Source organism: Crocodylus porosus, unplaced genomic scaffold (genome assembly GCF_001723895.1).
Source record: "Crocodylus porosus isolate Cpor-Errol unplaced genomic scaffold, CroPor_comp1, whole genome shotgun sequence".
In the NCBI taxonomy this organism is placed as follows: Eukaryota; Metazoa; Chordata; order Crocodylia; family Crocodylidae; genus Crocodylus; species Crocodylus porosus.
In genome coordinates, this window is record NW_017728947.1 from 29,785,681 (window position 1) to 29,798,485 (window position 12,805).

Sequence of the window (12,805 nt, forward strand, 5' to 3'; positions counted from 1 at the left end):
GCCCACTTTTCCAACCTGTCCACGTCTGCCTGGATTTGATCCCTCCCCACTACTGTGTTTAATTTTTTGTCATATGTGAATTTAGACAGAGTGCTCTCCATGACCTCATCCAAGTTGCTGATGAAGACATTGAATAGCACAGGTCCAAGGAGCAAGCCTTGGGGGACCACACTGCACACATCTTTATGTCAAGGTCAGTATTTTCAAATTTGCTTCTCACTTCCATGTTCTCAGGGAAAGACAGGTCTGACAGTAAGGACAGGGGAAAAGGAGCTGCAGGGGGAAGAAGTTAAGGGGTAGGCAGAAGGCAAGAGGGCTACCTGACCCCCCCCCAATTTATTTTTCCTGCTGTAGCAGTGGGAGGGGAACAAATTCAAGGCAAACCTCCAATAATTAGATTCTATACCTGGAAAATTAAAACAAATTTATAAATTTTCCATTTATAGAATGTAATTATTGGGGAGGTCATCTTATATTCACGGTCACCTTATAACCAAGTAAATACGATACTTTCAACCATAGTGGGTGCATCTAAATGTGCCCCTGACTACACACTTGGTACTGCACAGGTCCAGTGGCACAAGGTTATTTTTACATGCTATGTCACTGTAGCAATGAGCAGAAGTGACATAGCTCGATGCTATGGCAAAGTAGTGTCAGCGTCACTCTTTGTGCCCACCTATGCTAAAGTGATGTAGTGTCTTGTGTAGATAAGCACAGTGTGAAGGTAGTGGACCAAACTGGCTAGCAGACAAAAAGCCAGAAATCCATAAATTCAGCAACATTATTCAGTGAATAAGACTATCAAGACACATTAACTAGAACAGAAAATAACAAATTTTAAACTCAATCAGTATTGCATCTGCTAGTCAAAATGCATGTAAATAGTATATATATCTACATATATCTCAATAGCTATCTAGATAGATAGATATCTCTTTCTCTCTCTCTCTCTCTCTATATATATATATGTATACACAAGAATAGAATACTTAAGAAGATATACAAATAATCATTTCTCCTAATTATGGGTCCTATTGTGACCAATCTGATCCATTTTGGTTTAATCACAGGCCTCTAGCACTAAAACAAAGTGCATTAGTAGCATCAGGAGCCCACTTGTTAGAAGACTCTAGTTTCAGGGTGGACATCCTGGAGTCTCGCTATCAGAGACCAGGTATAAATTTGAAAAAACCCCTCTCTTCAGTACCTTCAGATAACCCAAAAATGTAAACTAACATAACCATGTCTGGAGAAGAACCACATGGTTTTCAGATATCAAGTGGGTGTTAGGAGGGAAATAAATAAGGAAGAAAGAGTAATAGGGAGAGCCAACAATGCTTAAAAGGTGATTTGAGACAGGAGCTCAAGTACAGGAAGGTTTTCAGGTGCTTAGACCCTCCATTCACCAAGTAAAATATCTGGGATAAGTGAATCCAGACTCTAGGCAAAACTCATGCTTTTTCAGCATTAATTCCACATACAGAAAGGGGAAAGATTTGGTGGTCAATGTAAAAGGTAAGAAAAAAATGGCAAATGACAATACGGTACTTAGTGCTGAACTACAGCTGAGTTCCTAATAAAATCCCCATGATTACACAATAATACAAAGAGCAATATCAATCACAAGAAAGTATATGATTGATGCCAAAGGCACTTGAGATGATTACGACAGGGAGCCTTAGACTGGTACAGTGAGGAGCTGGCATGTAGGTCAAGCTGGGATTCAGGGGAAAACATACTGAAATACCTATTATTCATTTTCAGGAAAATTAGATATTCTCAACTAGAGGACACAGGGAAGTCCAGGAGCAATGATGAAACATACCTACCACATGGTTTGTCTCACCTGATGCACAGGCAGAGGCATAGCAAGCTCCCTCAGCACCCCAGGGTGGGTTGGAAGCCATGATGTACCTGGAGTCCTGGTGGCCCCAGGTGAACTTTTAGTATTGGGCCCCCCTTCATCAGAGATAATGATAATAATAATTGGACAACAGGAAAAAAATTACCATTTTCAGGTCCCCTTTCCATCCAGACCCTAGGCAGCTGCCCAGTTCACCAACGCCTGTGTCCAAGTCTGGTTGGGAGGAGATTATGCAGATCACTGGAAGGCGGTAGGGAGGAGAAGAGGGACAGAGTCTTACCTGGCCCTGCTCTCTGCATTCAAACAGCAGCTGCTACTGCTGTGTCTACTGCTACAGCAGTGTGGACTCGAGCTGCCGCTGCTGAGAAAAGGCTCACTGCACACCAGGTGCAGCAGTCCCATGGCATGAGCTCCCTGGGGGCTGCCTGTCATGCGCCATTCACTGATACGCGACTGGATGCAGGGCTGTGCCCAGCATGGCAAGTACTCCTTGAAGGGGTAGGAGGGTGGTGGAGGGGCAGGGAGGGGGAGATTATACTCCCCCCCTTCTCCCTCTACTAGACATTGCTGAGTGAGGTGTTGCACCTGCTGTGACAGATTCCCAGGGTGGGGGTGCAATTCTGGCACCCTCTCTATGATAGCATCTAGGGCTGAAGACCTGCTTGCCCTGCCTGCAGAATATATGTTCCAATTCTTATTACTACAGAGAATTTAGTGTGACATTAGTCATTTCAACTGTATAGAAATGGAAATTACTGATGTAAGTATGTCAGGGAGGGAACCCCTAGAAACATCTTGCCTTTTGAAATTGAAAGTCTCACAAAAACTGTCAAACCACAATATTTTTTGCTAACAGGAAAGACAAGGGCATCCACCTAAATAAAAAGTCAAGCAAAAACAAAGGAATAAAAGGATGGTCTTAGAGAGCCCCTAAGCTTGAGCACTTCTGAGGTACTAAAAAGGTAAATATTTTTAAAGGTGAACTCTAAACATGCAGTTGGAAATCTTGCAAGAAGGGTTATCCATGCTTTGCAGAAGAGGAAGAAATGCTAACCTAGAAGTCTTTTTCTGACCAAGAGTGAATCGGATGATTTTGCTTTGAGATGAGTCCCTGGGTGACACACTGCACAATGGGAAAGAAAAAGTGGAAGACATGAGTGAGCAAAGAAGAAACGGTCAAAAAAAGCCCCTGAACTCAGCCAGTGGTTTTAGAAAGGCAAGGTTTTTTTTTTAAATTCATTTCACAAGAGCTTCATTCCTAGGTAGAACTCCTCAGACTTGATTCATTTTCTGTAGTCTGTGTTTAGTTTCATATTCAGCAATTAAGACATTAAAGTATGCTACATTGAACCTATATTTGTGAGAGCAAAAATCAAACTTTATCATTCATTTCTTTTTCAAATCATTATTATATGCATTGTGGAACCTGAGTAAGCTAATAATGCTAATGTATACTATCTGTGAATTTATGCTACTGCTATAGAAATCCTCAAATTCGAAGTTTGTTTTTGATTGTTTCTAGATCATTACCAGAATATGTTGCAATCACCAACCCAATGTTTAAAACATTCAGTGCTTCTCTGCCACAAAGAAAGGATCATTGCAATTTATTCTTGATGTTCAATTTACATTTTTATATAGGAGATATTTTGTATAGAAACTTATGAAAATTTCATATAGCTGTAAAAATACTGTCTGTATATAATTATAGAGAAAACATCACTTTGTTCAATGCTTTGTTGAATCTATTAAAGGGCACAGTTTTTGCTGTAAGGCAAAGAATTGTAAAAACTCTGACAACTGTCCCAGTTAGCAAGATTCAGGTTAAGAATGTATATTAGCAGTGTACGAACCAGGCCATATTTGATTCAAATTCTGCCCAAATCGGGGACAGTGATTCAATTAGTTAATTCAGATCACTATCCCGATTCAATTCGGCCGAATCTGAAGATTCGATGCTGATTTGGAAAATCAGTGATTTGGGCATAGATACAGCTTTAAATGTTTTTTCTACATACCTCAAGGTACCAGATGGCTCGTGAATACTGTGATGCTGGGGTGGATGGAGCATCCCAGAGGAGCACGGGGAGGACCTTCTTTGCTTGACAATGAACCCAGAAGTAGACTGGAAGTACTTCCAGTCCACTTCCAGATCCGCCACTGAGCGTGCCCCCCAACCCCCACAGCCCTCTGGTTCAGGGATTGGCCACAGGGGGACCCCAGGTGCCCCCCCAGACCCAGGAGGCACCAGTCACCGAGCCAGAGGAGGTGCAGGGGGCCCCCCAGCATGCTCCCCAGCAGACCCAGAAGTGCTCTTGGTTCACTTCTGGGTCTGCTGCCAAGCACACTGGGGAGCTCCCCATGCTCCTCTGGGATGCTCCATCCCGCCCCCATACCACAGCATTCACGAGCCGTGCCTGATACCTTGAGGTATGTGGAAAAAACATTTAAAGCTGTGTCTATGTCTGAATCATCAAATCTTTCCCCATCTCTCCAAATCAATTCGGAGATTAAAGGGTCTCCTGATTCGATTTGGATTCAGAAATTCAGCCAGTGAATCAGTGACCAAAGCTTTGCACAGCCCAAATGTATATTCCTGGTGCTGAGGTTGTTCTGTATCCAGAAACCAGCACTTACTTTGAAACACAGCATAAAATTAAAAACATTTTTTATTGTTACCTGAAAATCAAAACAGACCACATATAGTAGGACAGGAAATAAAAGAGATGTTTAGGTATGTCTTTAGTGCTAAAACCTTTCACCTCACTCCCATGAGAAGTCCTATTTTCTTCAATTGATAAATAGTCCAATACATAAAACATGTGGAATGGGTACAGTAGGAGTAGTATCACTGGCTTCACACCTAATTTGGAGTAACCATTTCAAGGCTTATTGAATAGCCAGTCAGGTTTGCCATTCAGGGTTTGCCAAAAAGATGCAAAGTATGGATTTATTATTTTTGCAATATGGGCACTAGTCTCATAATTAAAATGAGACCAAATTCATGTCACATGAACCATAAAACATCTATCAGTTGTTAACGACTTTTGAACAACAAACCTATCATAGATTTGAACCAACAAGAACGGTGAAAGGTTTTGATCACCAATCTTTGAGACAGATTCCTCCATGTACACTGGTTTTGAGCTGAAAAATTCTGCAGGGATTTTTATTTTAAGATACAAGTCATCATGGTTATGTAATCCCTGTAAAGATACACATAACATTAAAACATGGCTTCATCTTGCCTTCAGGACGTGATCCTTGGTCTTGCATAAATAACTACCGTTTCTTGATGGGTACCTCTAATTAAAGGCTTTATCATTAGAAAGAAATAAAATGAAATAAAACCATACGCTTACTTAACCTAAATCCTGCTTATTCCCATGTACCAACATCTTAAAACTGCATAAATAAATATTGCTGCTACAAACAAACCATTCTCTCTTCTATTTTAGTTTTAAGGACTGCGAAGTTGATTGCTATACACAGCTTTCACCTCCTGAGAGTTTGAGGTGTTAATTAGCTTCTGCTCTGAAAAAGAGCACGAGAAAGAGGCTGACTCTGGTTTTGAAATCTATTTAAAGGGGAAAACTTTGAAGAAAATATCCCACCTTGACTGCATTTCTGGTTGTGCTTTTAACTGATGATGTGCAGCTTGCTGGGGTTGTTGGCACTGTGTTTGGGGTGAAGCCAGCACCTGTTGTGGTTGTGGTTGTGGATGCTGCTGCTGCACCCCAATCTGGCACTGAGATGGAGGTCCTGCTTGCTGAGATACTGCAGAAGGTTGCTGGGATGGATGGTGCTGCGGATGCTGTTTCTGTGGCTGCTGCTGCTGCTGCTTGTATCGGGACAGACTGAAGAAAAGACCTAAAATGGCCTTTAGATTCCCATTCCTGATTTCTGTAAGGCAAATTTAAAGTTACTCATCAAGCACTGATATAGATTTTTCTTACAATACAACTCATTTCCATCCTCACACTCTTCTTTAGGCTGCCTGAACTTAATTCCTTTAGGATACAGCAGACTTTCTGCAAACCTGATTAGCATCACAGCTGATTAACATTGGGCACCAACCACAAAGTAAACTAGTTATTTCTCCCTTGAAATGATTGCAGTGAATGTATTAGAAATGAAAGTCATCTGGTGAGCTGGTACACTTTAACAGAAAACTCCTTCAAGTCAAAAATTGTAAAAGTAAAAAACAAATATGACATATCATCATCTTGCAAACAATTTGCTAGCAGTCAACTGTATTCAGACTTGGTTTATTAAGAACAGCATTAATGTCACAAAATCCACTAGTCAAAACTGAGAAACTGCTGCCAAAATTAGGGCTCTCTGTGCAACTTTCAATCATCCCTCATTTGGTGTATGAGTTGCAATGCAGTCTTTAATAACATGCTCATATACTATTTCCCCCTCCCTATTCTTTTAACATAATTGTATTAAAACAAAATAGACTATGTAACATTCAGGAACGCAAACGCTTACAAACCCATTATGATACTGTTGTATATGATGTGTGTGTATCAGGCCCTTATTGCCTTGTGACAGTGCCAAACTGATAGATATCTGGGTTAAAAAGAGTGATATTATATTTCTTATTCAAATATATGTTAGGTGTTCATAATGGAAATAAGTTAAACTAAAATAATGAAAACAATATAAAGCTATTTAATGCATTCTGCACATTTAGTCTGAATACCGTCCACTTTAAAAAAGTAACCTGTATTAAAAGCATCCCTATCATGTGGCATTGTTCTAATGTCCATGTGATTTTTTAATATGGATGGAAATTTTATGGACACTATATAGAGCATATGAACTAAGAGTAACTGATGACACCAGTAAATTGCCTTCATCCTTGCATACTAGCACTAGAGAAGAATAAGGTTTTTACTATACTTAGTGGGGTTTCCAGATATGCCATGGAGACAGAGGGATGGTCAGACTCCAGAATCATGGGTTCTACCCTTGGTGGTGGATGGGAGCTTGTTCTAGTAAGCATAGACTTTTCCAAACTAACTTCCCAAATGAAAACCCTTCTGCCCTGTACCTTTCCAATCCTACCCTATCACTCCATCACAGTCATCTTTCTTCTCAACTAGCCCCTCTTAGTCCTGTTTACAGTATTCTGATCCTAAATCGAGGTCTTATAAACAGCAAATCCTAATCTCACCACTCCAGACTACTGGTGCTCCCCACGTACCTGCAGTTCCATCCCATCCACCTGGCCCAGCACACCCTGCCCACAGGGGTCCCGGGCTGGTCTCCATGGAGACCCTACCCACCTCCTGTTCTGTCCACCAACCATGGCAGTGGGTGCAGGGTGGATGGGCCAGGTCCAGCAGTGGCAGTGACACAGTCAGCGGTAGCTGGAAGAAGCAGTGGCAGTGGCACAGGCAGTGGCAGTGACACAGGCAGCAGTAGCTGGAAGGAGCCACCATTGAGAGGGCTACTTGGAAGCTGAGCCCTCTCAATGGCAAAACCAGCCACATACACCACGACCCATGCTTCCCGCTGCACCTGGGCTTGGCAGGGCTGAGAAACCCACTGCAGGCTGGATAAAATCCCTTGGCAGGCTGGATTCAGCTTGCAGGCCATATTTTGCCCATCCTTGCCTTAACTGGACATCAGTGACATCTTCCCCCTGTTTTCCAACCCTATTGGCTCCTAGTCCTAATTTCATGCTGTTGGATCTTCATTAAGTCACAATGTATCCTTTTCTCCTACATCTTCTGATCTCAGTTTCACTCCTTACACAGTGAGAGTTTTCTTTCTCTAAATCTTTGCTTCTCAACAGAGCTCTCTGCTCCATTCTCATATCTTTGAGGAATTTAACTGCAAAAGCAAAAATAAAAATTCAGCCTGGTGCGGTTGCATGGTATGGAAGAAAGGCTAAATGGTTAAGTGTAGCAAACATATAAACAGCTGAAAACAAGGTCTTAGTATGGGAAGTATCAAGTATCATTTAATTATAGCCATGCTATGTGATAAACAATTTTGAATGAGTGCCTATTGTTGCATGCTTTCTTATCAGAAGAGAAACCCAATTTTAATTCTTTACTGAAAATAACAAAGCAAATAAAAAGCAAAACAAAGACGAAAGAGAAGTTCTTCTGTACTTTGATAATATTTGTATATTGTCTATAATTTTCCTAAGTAAAATCTAAAGCAGATACAGGAAAAATTATACCGACACTGGATGCAGTCCTGATTTCATTCAATTGAAAGGGCAAAAAATAAAACCTTCCTCTGACTTCACAGTGAGAAGTTTCTGGCTCTTTAAGAACATGAAAAGTATTTCAAACAGGCCTTTGAGATGCACTATTAGTTTTCTTATCTTAAAAGATGGACTGAGATAATTTACCTGGGGGTTTGCCACTGGACTTTGTACATAAAGAGTACTTCAACCTCACTACACTCTGCCAATTAGTACCGTCTGAATTACTTCCTCTTTGAATTTCCCTTCTGTCCTATGAGCCATTTTAAACATGTGCATTGATTTATGAGAGTAGAAGTGCATAACCCACTCATTTTCATTTTGGCCACCAAAAAAAGCTTTAGTTGTTTATTTTTTTATATTTATGAAGCAAATGCTGCCAGATGATCTGGTTTCAGGAGAAACCAGGATTTAGTTTTTAAAGAAACCATCCCAACCAGCTGATTGGAAACTTCCATGCTATGAGGTTTCTGCTATTACTTATTGCTCTCACTGCTTTGACTTCCAATTTTGAAGGCTGCCCAATCTCCTCTCTTTCTTGACATAGAAAGTATGCTAGATTTAGTGAGAATAGGGAATGCCACACAAAGTTCACTCAAGCAGCTAAGAAATATCTGACAGGAAGAGATATAGGGGAAAGAAAACATGCAGGATATTTTATTGGGGTAACACTGGTCTCTGATTACATGGACATTCACAAATGAAACATCAGAACTTTATTGCAGCACTTGAAAACTGCATAAAGCTCCTTGCTACACATGAACTTAAAGACTGAAGAAATACAAGCAAAAAAAAAGTAGACCTATTCTTGGAGCTATCCCTTGAATTTATGTAAAGAGCATAATTTATGCACAATGCCCTAGAGTATCTGGCAAAGTAGGAACAAAACAAGATAATAAAGATCAGAATAGGCCAGCCATACATTTATGTAGGAACATTTTGCAACCCTACCCCGGAACAAATATTCAGGTCCACAGCATGATCCTGATTTCCTGGCAGAGAATGGGACAGCCATATAGAGAACACATTTAAGGACTGTGGAATAGTAGACTGAGGCTCATGTCCCTTTCCACAAGTTTTATATGGCAGGCAGCTGCATCCAGGCCTTCTTAGTTGTAGGGTAAGCAAATCATCAAGTCCGACCCCCTGCCATGGCAGGAAAAAGTACTGGGGTCAAATGAACCCAGCAAGGTGTTCATCTGCCTCCTCTTAAAGACCCCCAGGGTAGGAGCCAGCACCACTTTGCTTGGAAGTTGGTTCCAGATCCTAGCCACCCTGACAGTGAAGTAGTGCCTCCTGATGTCTAGTCTGAATCTACCCTCTGCCACCTTGTGACTGTTATTTCTAGTCACTCCTGGTACTGCTCGGGGGAACAGTGACTCCCCCAATGCCTGCTGGTCCCCTCTGACTAGTTTGTAACAGGCCACTAGATTCCCCCCTCAGCCTTCTCTTGTGGAGGCTGAACAGGTTCAGGTCCCATAGCCCCTCCTCGTAGGGCATGCCCGCTGCACCTTGATCATGCGAGTGGCCCTCCTCTGGACCCTCTCCATGTTGTCCACATCCCACCTGAAGTGCGGCGCCCAGAACTGGACACAGTACTCCAACTGCGGCCTGACAAGTGTTGCACAGAGGGGGAGGATCACCTCCTTGAACCTGCTTGAGATGCATCTGTAGATGCATGACAAGGTATGGTTGGCCTGCCTGACTGCATCCCCACACTGCCGGCCCATGTTCATCTTGGCATCAGTGATGACTCCAAGATCCTTTTCCGCCTCTGTACTGACAAGAAGGGAGTTCCCCAGACTGCAGGTATGCTGCTGGTTCTTCCTCCCCAGGTGCATCACCTTGCTGCACTTGTCAGTGTTGGTTGCCCCTAAGCATAACCTCCCCCGCTGGCCCCTCATGGACATGTGCCAGAGTAATTCTCTCAAAAAGCTTACCCAGAATCAAGGTAAGACTAACTGGCCTGTAGTTTCCCGGATCCTCCTTCCTCCCTTTTTTGAAGATGGGAACCACACTGGCCCTCTTCAGTCCTCTGGCACCACATCAGAGCACCATGAGTGCTCATAAAACCATGCCAGGGGTCCCACAATGACCTCAGCTAATTCCCTCAGCACTCTGGGGTGGAGATCGTCCGGACCAGCTGATTTAAATACGGCCAGTCCCTCCAGAAGTTCCCTGACTAGATCCTCACTGACCCTTGGCCTGGGTGCGACTCCCCTGGGGCCTGAGGAGGGTCCCGGTGGGGGGCGGCTGATCTGGTCCCTGCTCAGGAAAATGGAGGCAAAGAAGTTGTTAAATAGGTTAGCTTTGTCATCTGGTGTACAACCAGATTTCCTAGAGTGTCTTGCAGGGGCCCCACATTACCCAGTACCTTCTTTTTGCCCCTTATGTATTTAAAAAAGGACTTCTTGTTGTCCTTGATCCGAGTAGCTAGTCCCAGTTCCATCTCCTCCATGATTCGGAGGACAAATCATGATCTGCAAGAGAAGGATCCTACCTCTTAAGTTACTGGTGGGCAGTAATTTAAGCCCAAAAAAGAGAGAAAATAGAGGCAGGGCAATACATGTCAGCATTTATTACTTACCTCGATCAATATATATTTCTTATACTTGCTGACATAAGGGGAGATTTTTTGAACCCCTTGGAAAACCAGAGAGTCTGTCTGCTTTCACCGACCAGGGAACCTGAAGGGTTGGGTGGACTGTATGCAAGAGTATACACAAGGGAAAGGATGCATCTCAACCACTTGGGAGGAGGTCCTCAGCAGCCCATGGGCTGAGGGCAGGGGTAGGCAAAGTCCTGCCCACAGACCACATTGGGCCCATGGGGGACTCCATTTCTCAGTAGCCCCTCTGATGGCAGCTCCTTTTGGCCACTGCTGCCAGACCCAGCTCTGCTGCACAGGCACCCTAACCCATCCACTCTGCACCCACTGCCAGGGGTGGGATCTGCAGGGGAAGGGTGTGCAGTCAGGAGGCTGGGATAAGATTGCAGCCCATGGCATGAGCGGTGGGTGGGGCCCAGGAAGACCCCAGGATCTTAGTGGAGCCAGGGCCAGGACAGAGCCACAATCTGCTGCCTGGACACCCTTGTGATAAGTGTGGGATCCACAGGCAGGGTTTGCAGGTAGTGGATCGCGGCTCTGCCCTGGCTCTGGCCCCAAGCTGTGACCACCACAGGATCCCAGCTCAGGCCCTGCAGCAGCTCCACAACCCAGTGCAGCTTCCCACCCAGCTGCATGGCCTGCATGCACCACTCACAACCAGTCTTCATGGAGACCCCATAAGCAGCAGCGCTGTAACAGTACAAGGCCATAACAGCACAGGGCCAAGGCCAGGGCTGGACCAGCCTATGCTGTTATGGCCCCACTGCTTCCAGGGTCTCTATGGAGACTGGCCAGGGCAGAGGCTGCTAGGAAATAGAGTCTGGTCAGATCTGCCATTTTGCCCACCCCTGGACGGTGTATTTGGGCTGCAGTGTCCTAATTCCCTGAAGAGGTAAGAGACAGAAAGCTTCTGACCAGGAAGCATGCTACAGAGGCCCACTTCTGAAACCTACTCAGGCCAAGGAAAATTTGGGAGCACATAAGCCAACTTGGTGGGAACCAAACACAATAGCTCAGTGAGTGTTCAAGGCTTTACCAGGGATGTGCAATACCAGTTCTGGAAACAATTCTGACTCTGATTAGAACTCTATGGCAGTCAAAGAGAAAGAAAATAGAAAGGATTACATTTCTATCTTGGAGACTGTAAGCTACAATTGAGCTGCAAGTAGGGTTGGAACGTTGCTGTAGCCACAAATTGTCCTTAAAGTTATATAGCTACAGATGCATGATATTCAGCCATGAAGCAAAATATAGATTCTAGTGAAGAAGAGATTGTACGAAAATCTAGTACAGTAGTTCTTAACCTTTTTAGACATAAGGCATTCATGATTAGGTTCAAGGCATGCCTTGTTAGACTTAAGCCATGCTTTGGAAAAGTATGCTCTTAGTTTTCATTTTTTGACAATAAAAAAATTATAGAGCATTTTTTCTGTTGCAAAGAACTCAAAATGCCACAACTGAGATTATTCTTCTGTAGATTCTTCTTTGAAATCATTGGGTTTGTCTTATGAATCATTTTTGCACTTGCACACCTAATGTTGCATAGCATGCCACGAGACTCTGGTTGAAATCGCTGGTGTATTAAGATGTTATCTTTCAATGCTTTATGATTTTACAATATGCTGGACTAATTTCTTTCCAGAAAACACGTTAATTTAGAGACAACTAAGGTGTTACCTACAAAGAACATTGTACTTCCCACCATGCATAATCTGACTGTATCTAATCTGAAAAACCTTGGCAGTGAGAAATACAGTGGAAAACACAGGGACATGGGTTTGCAAATGCCCAAGATCTGCCTCTGTATAGGTCCAAGGAATAGCATAGGCATGGATACAAAGCTAAAGCTGATTGGTAGGGCTGTGCGAAGCTTCAGTAGCCCACTCAATTCGGAGGAGATTTGGCCCGATTCAGTGACCAAATCTCTTAATCCAAATCAAATCAGGAGACCAATTAAAAGGTCTGAATCGAATTGGAAGCCTCAGCGCTGCTTCAGAGATTCAGCCATGGATTAAACAGGCAGCAGGCCTTGCCACATTGGACAGGACATGGCTACCTCTAGCTGGTAAGTCTATTGTGGTGGGCAGAGGGGGGAGGAAAAGGG

At 43.4% G+C, this 12,805-nt stretch overlaps 1 protein-coding gene across 3 annotated transcripts in view; it reads right to left on the reverse strand.

Moving 5' to 3' along the window:
• NAV2 (neuron navigator 2) overlaps window positions 1–12,805 on the reverse strand; it is a 406,244-nt gene that overhangs the window by 221,163 nt on the left and 172,276 nt on the right. For all 3 annotated transcript variants that reach the window (XM_019551622.1, XM_019551621.1, XM_019551619.1), the window contains exon 5: window positions 5,482–5,770. In XM_019551622.1, the coding sequence (XP_019407167.1) occupies window positions 5,482–5,770 (289 nt within the window). The remainder of the gene's footprint in view (window positions 1–5,481; window positions 5,771–12,805) is intronic.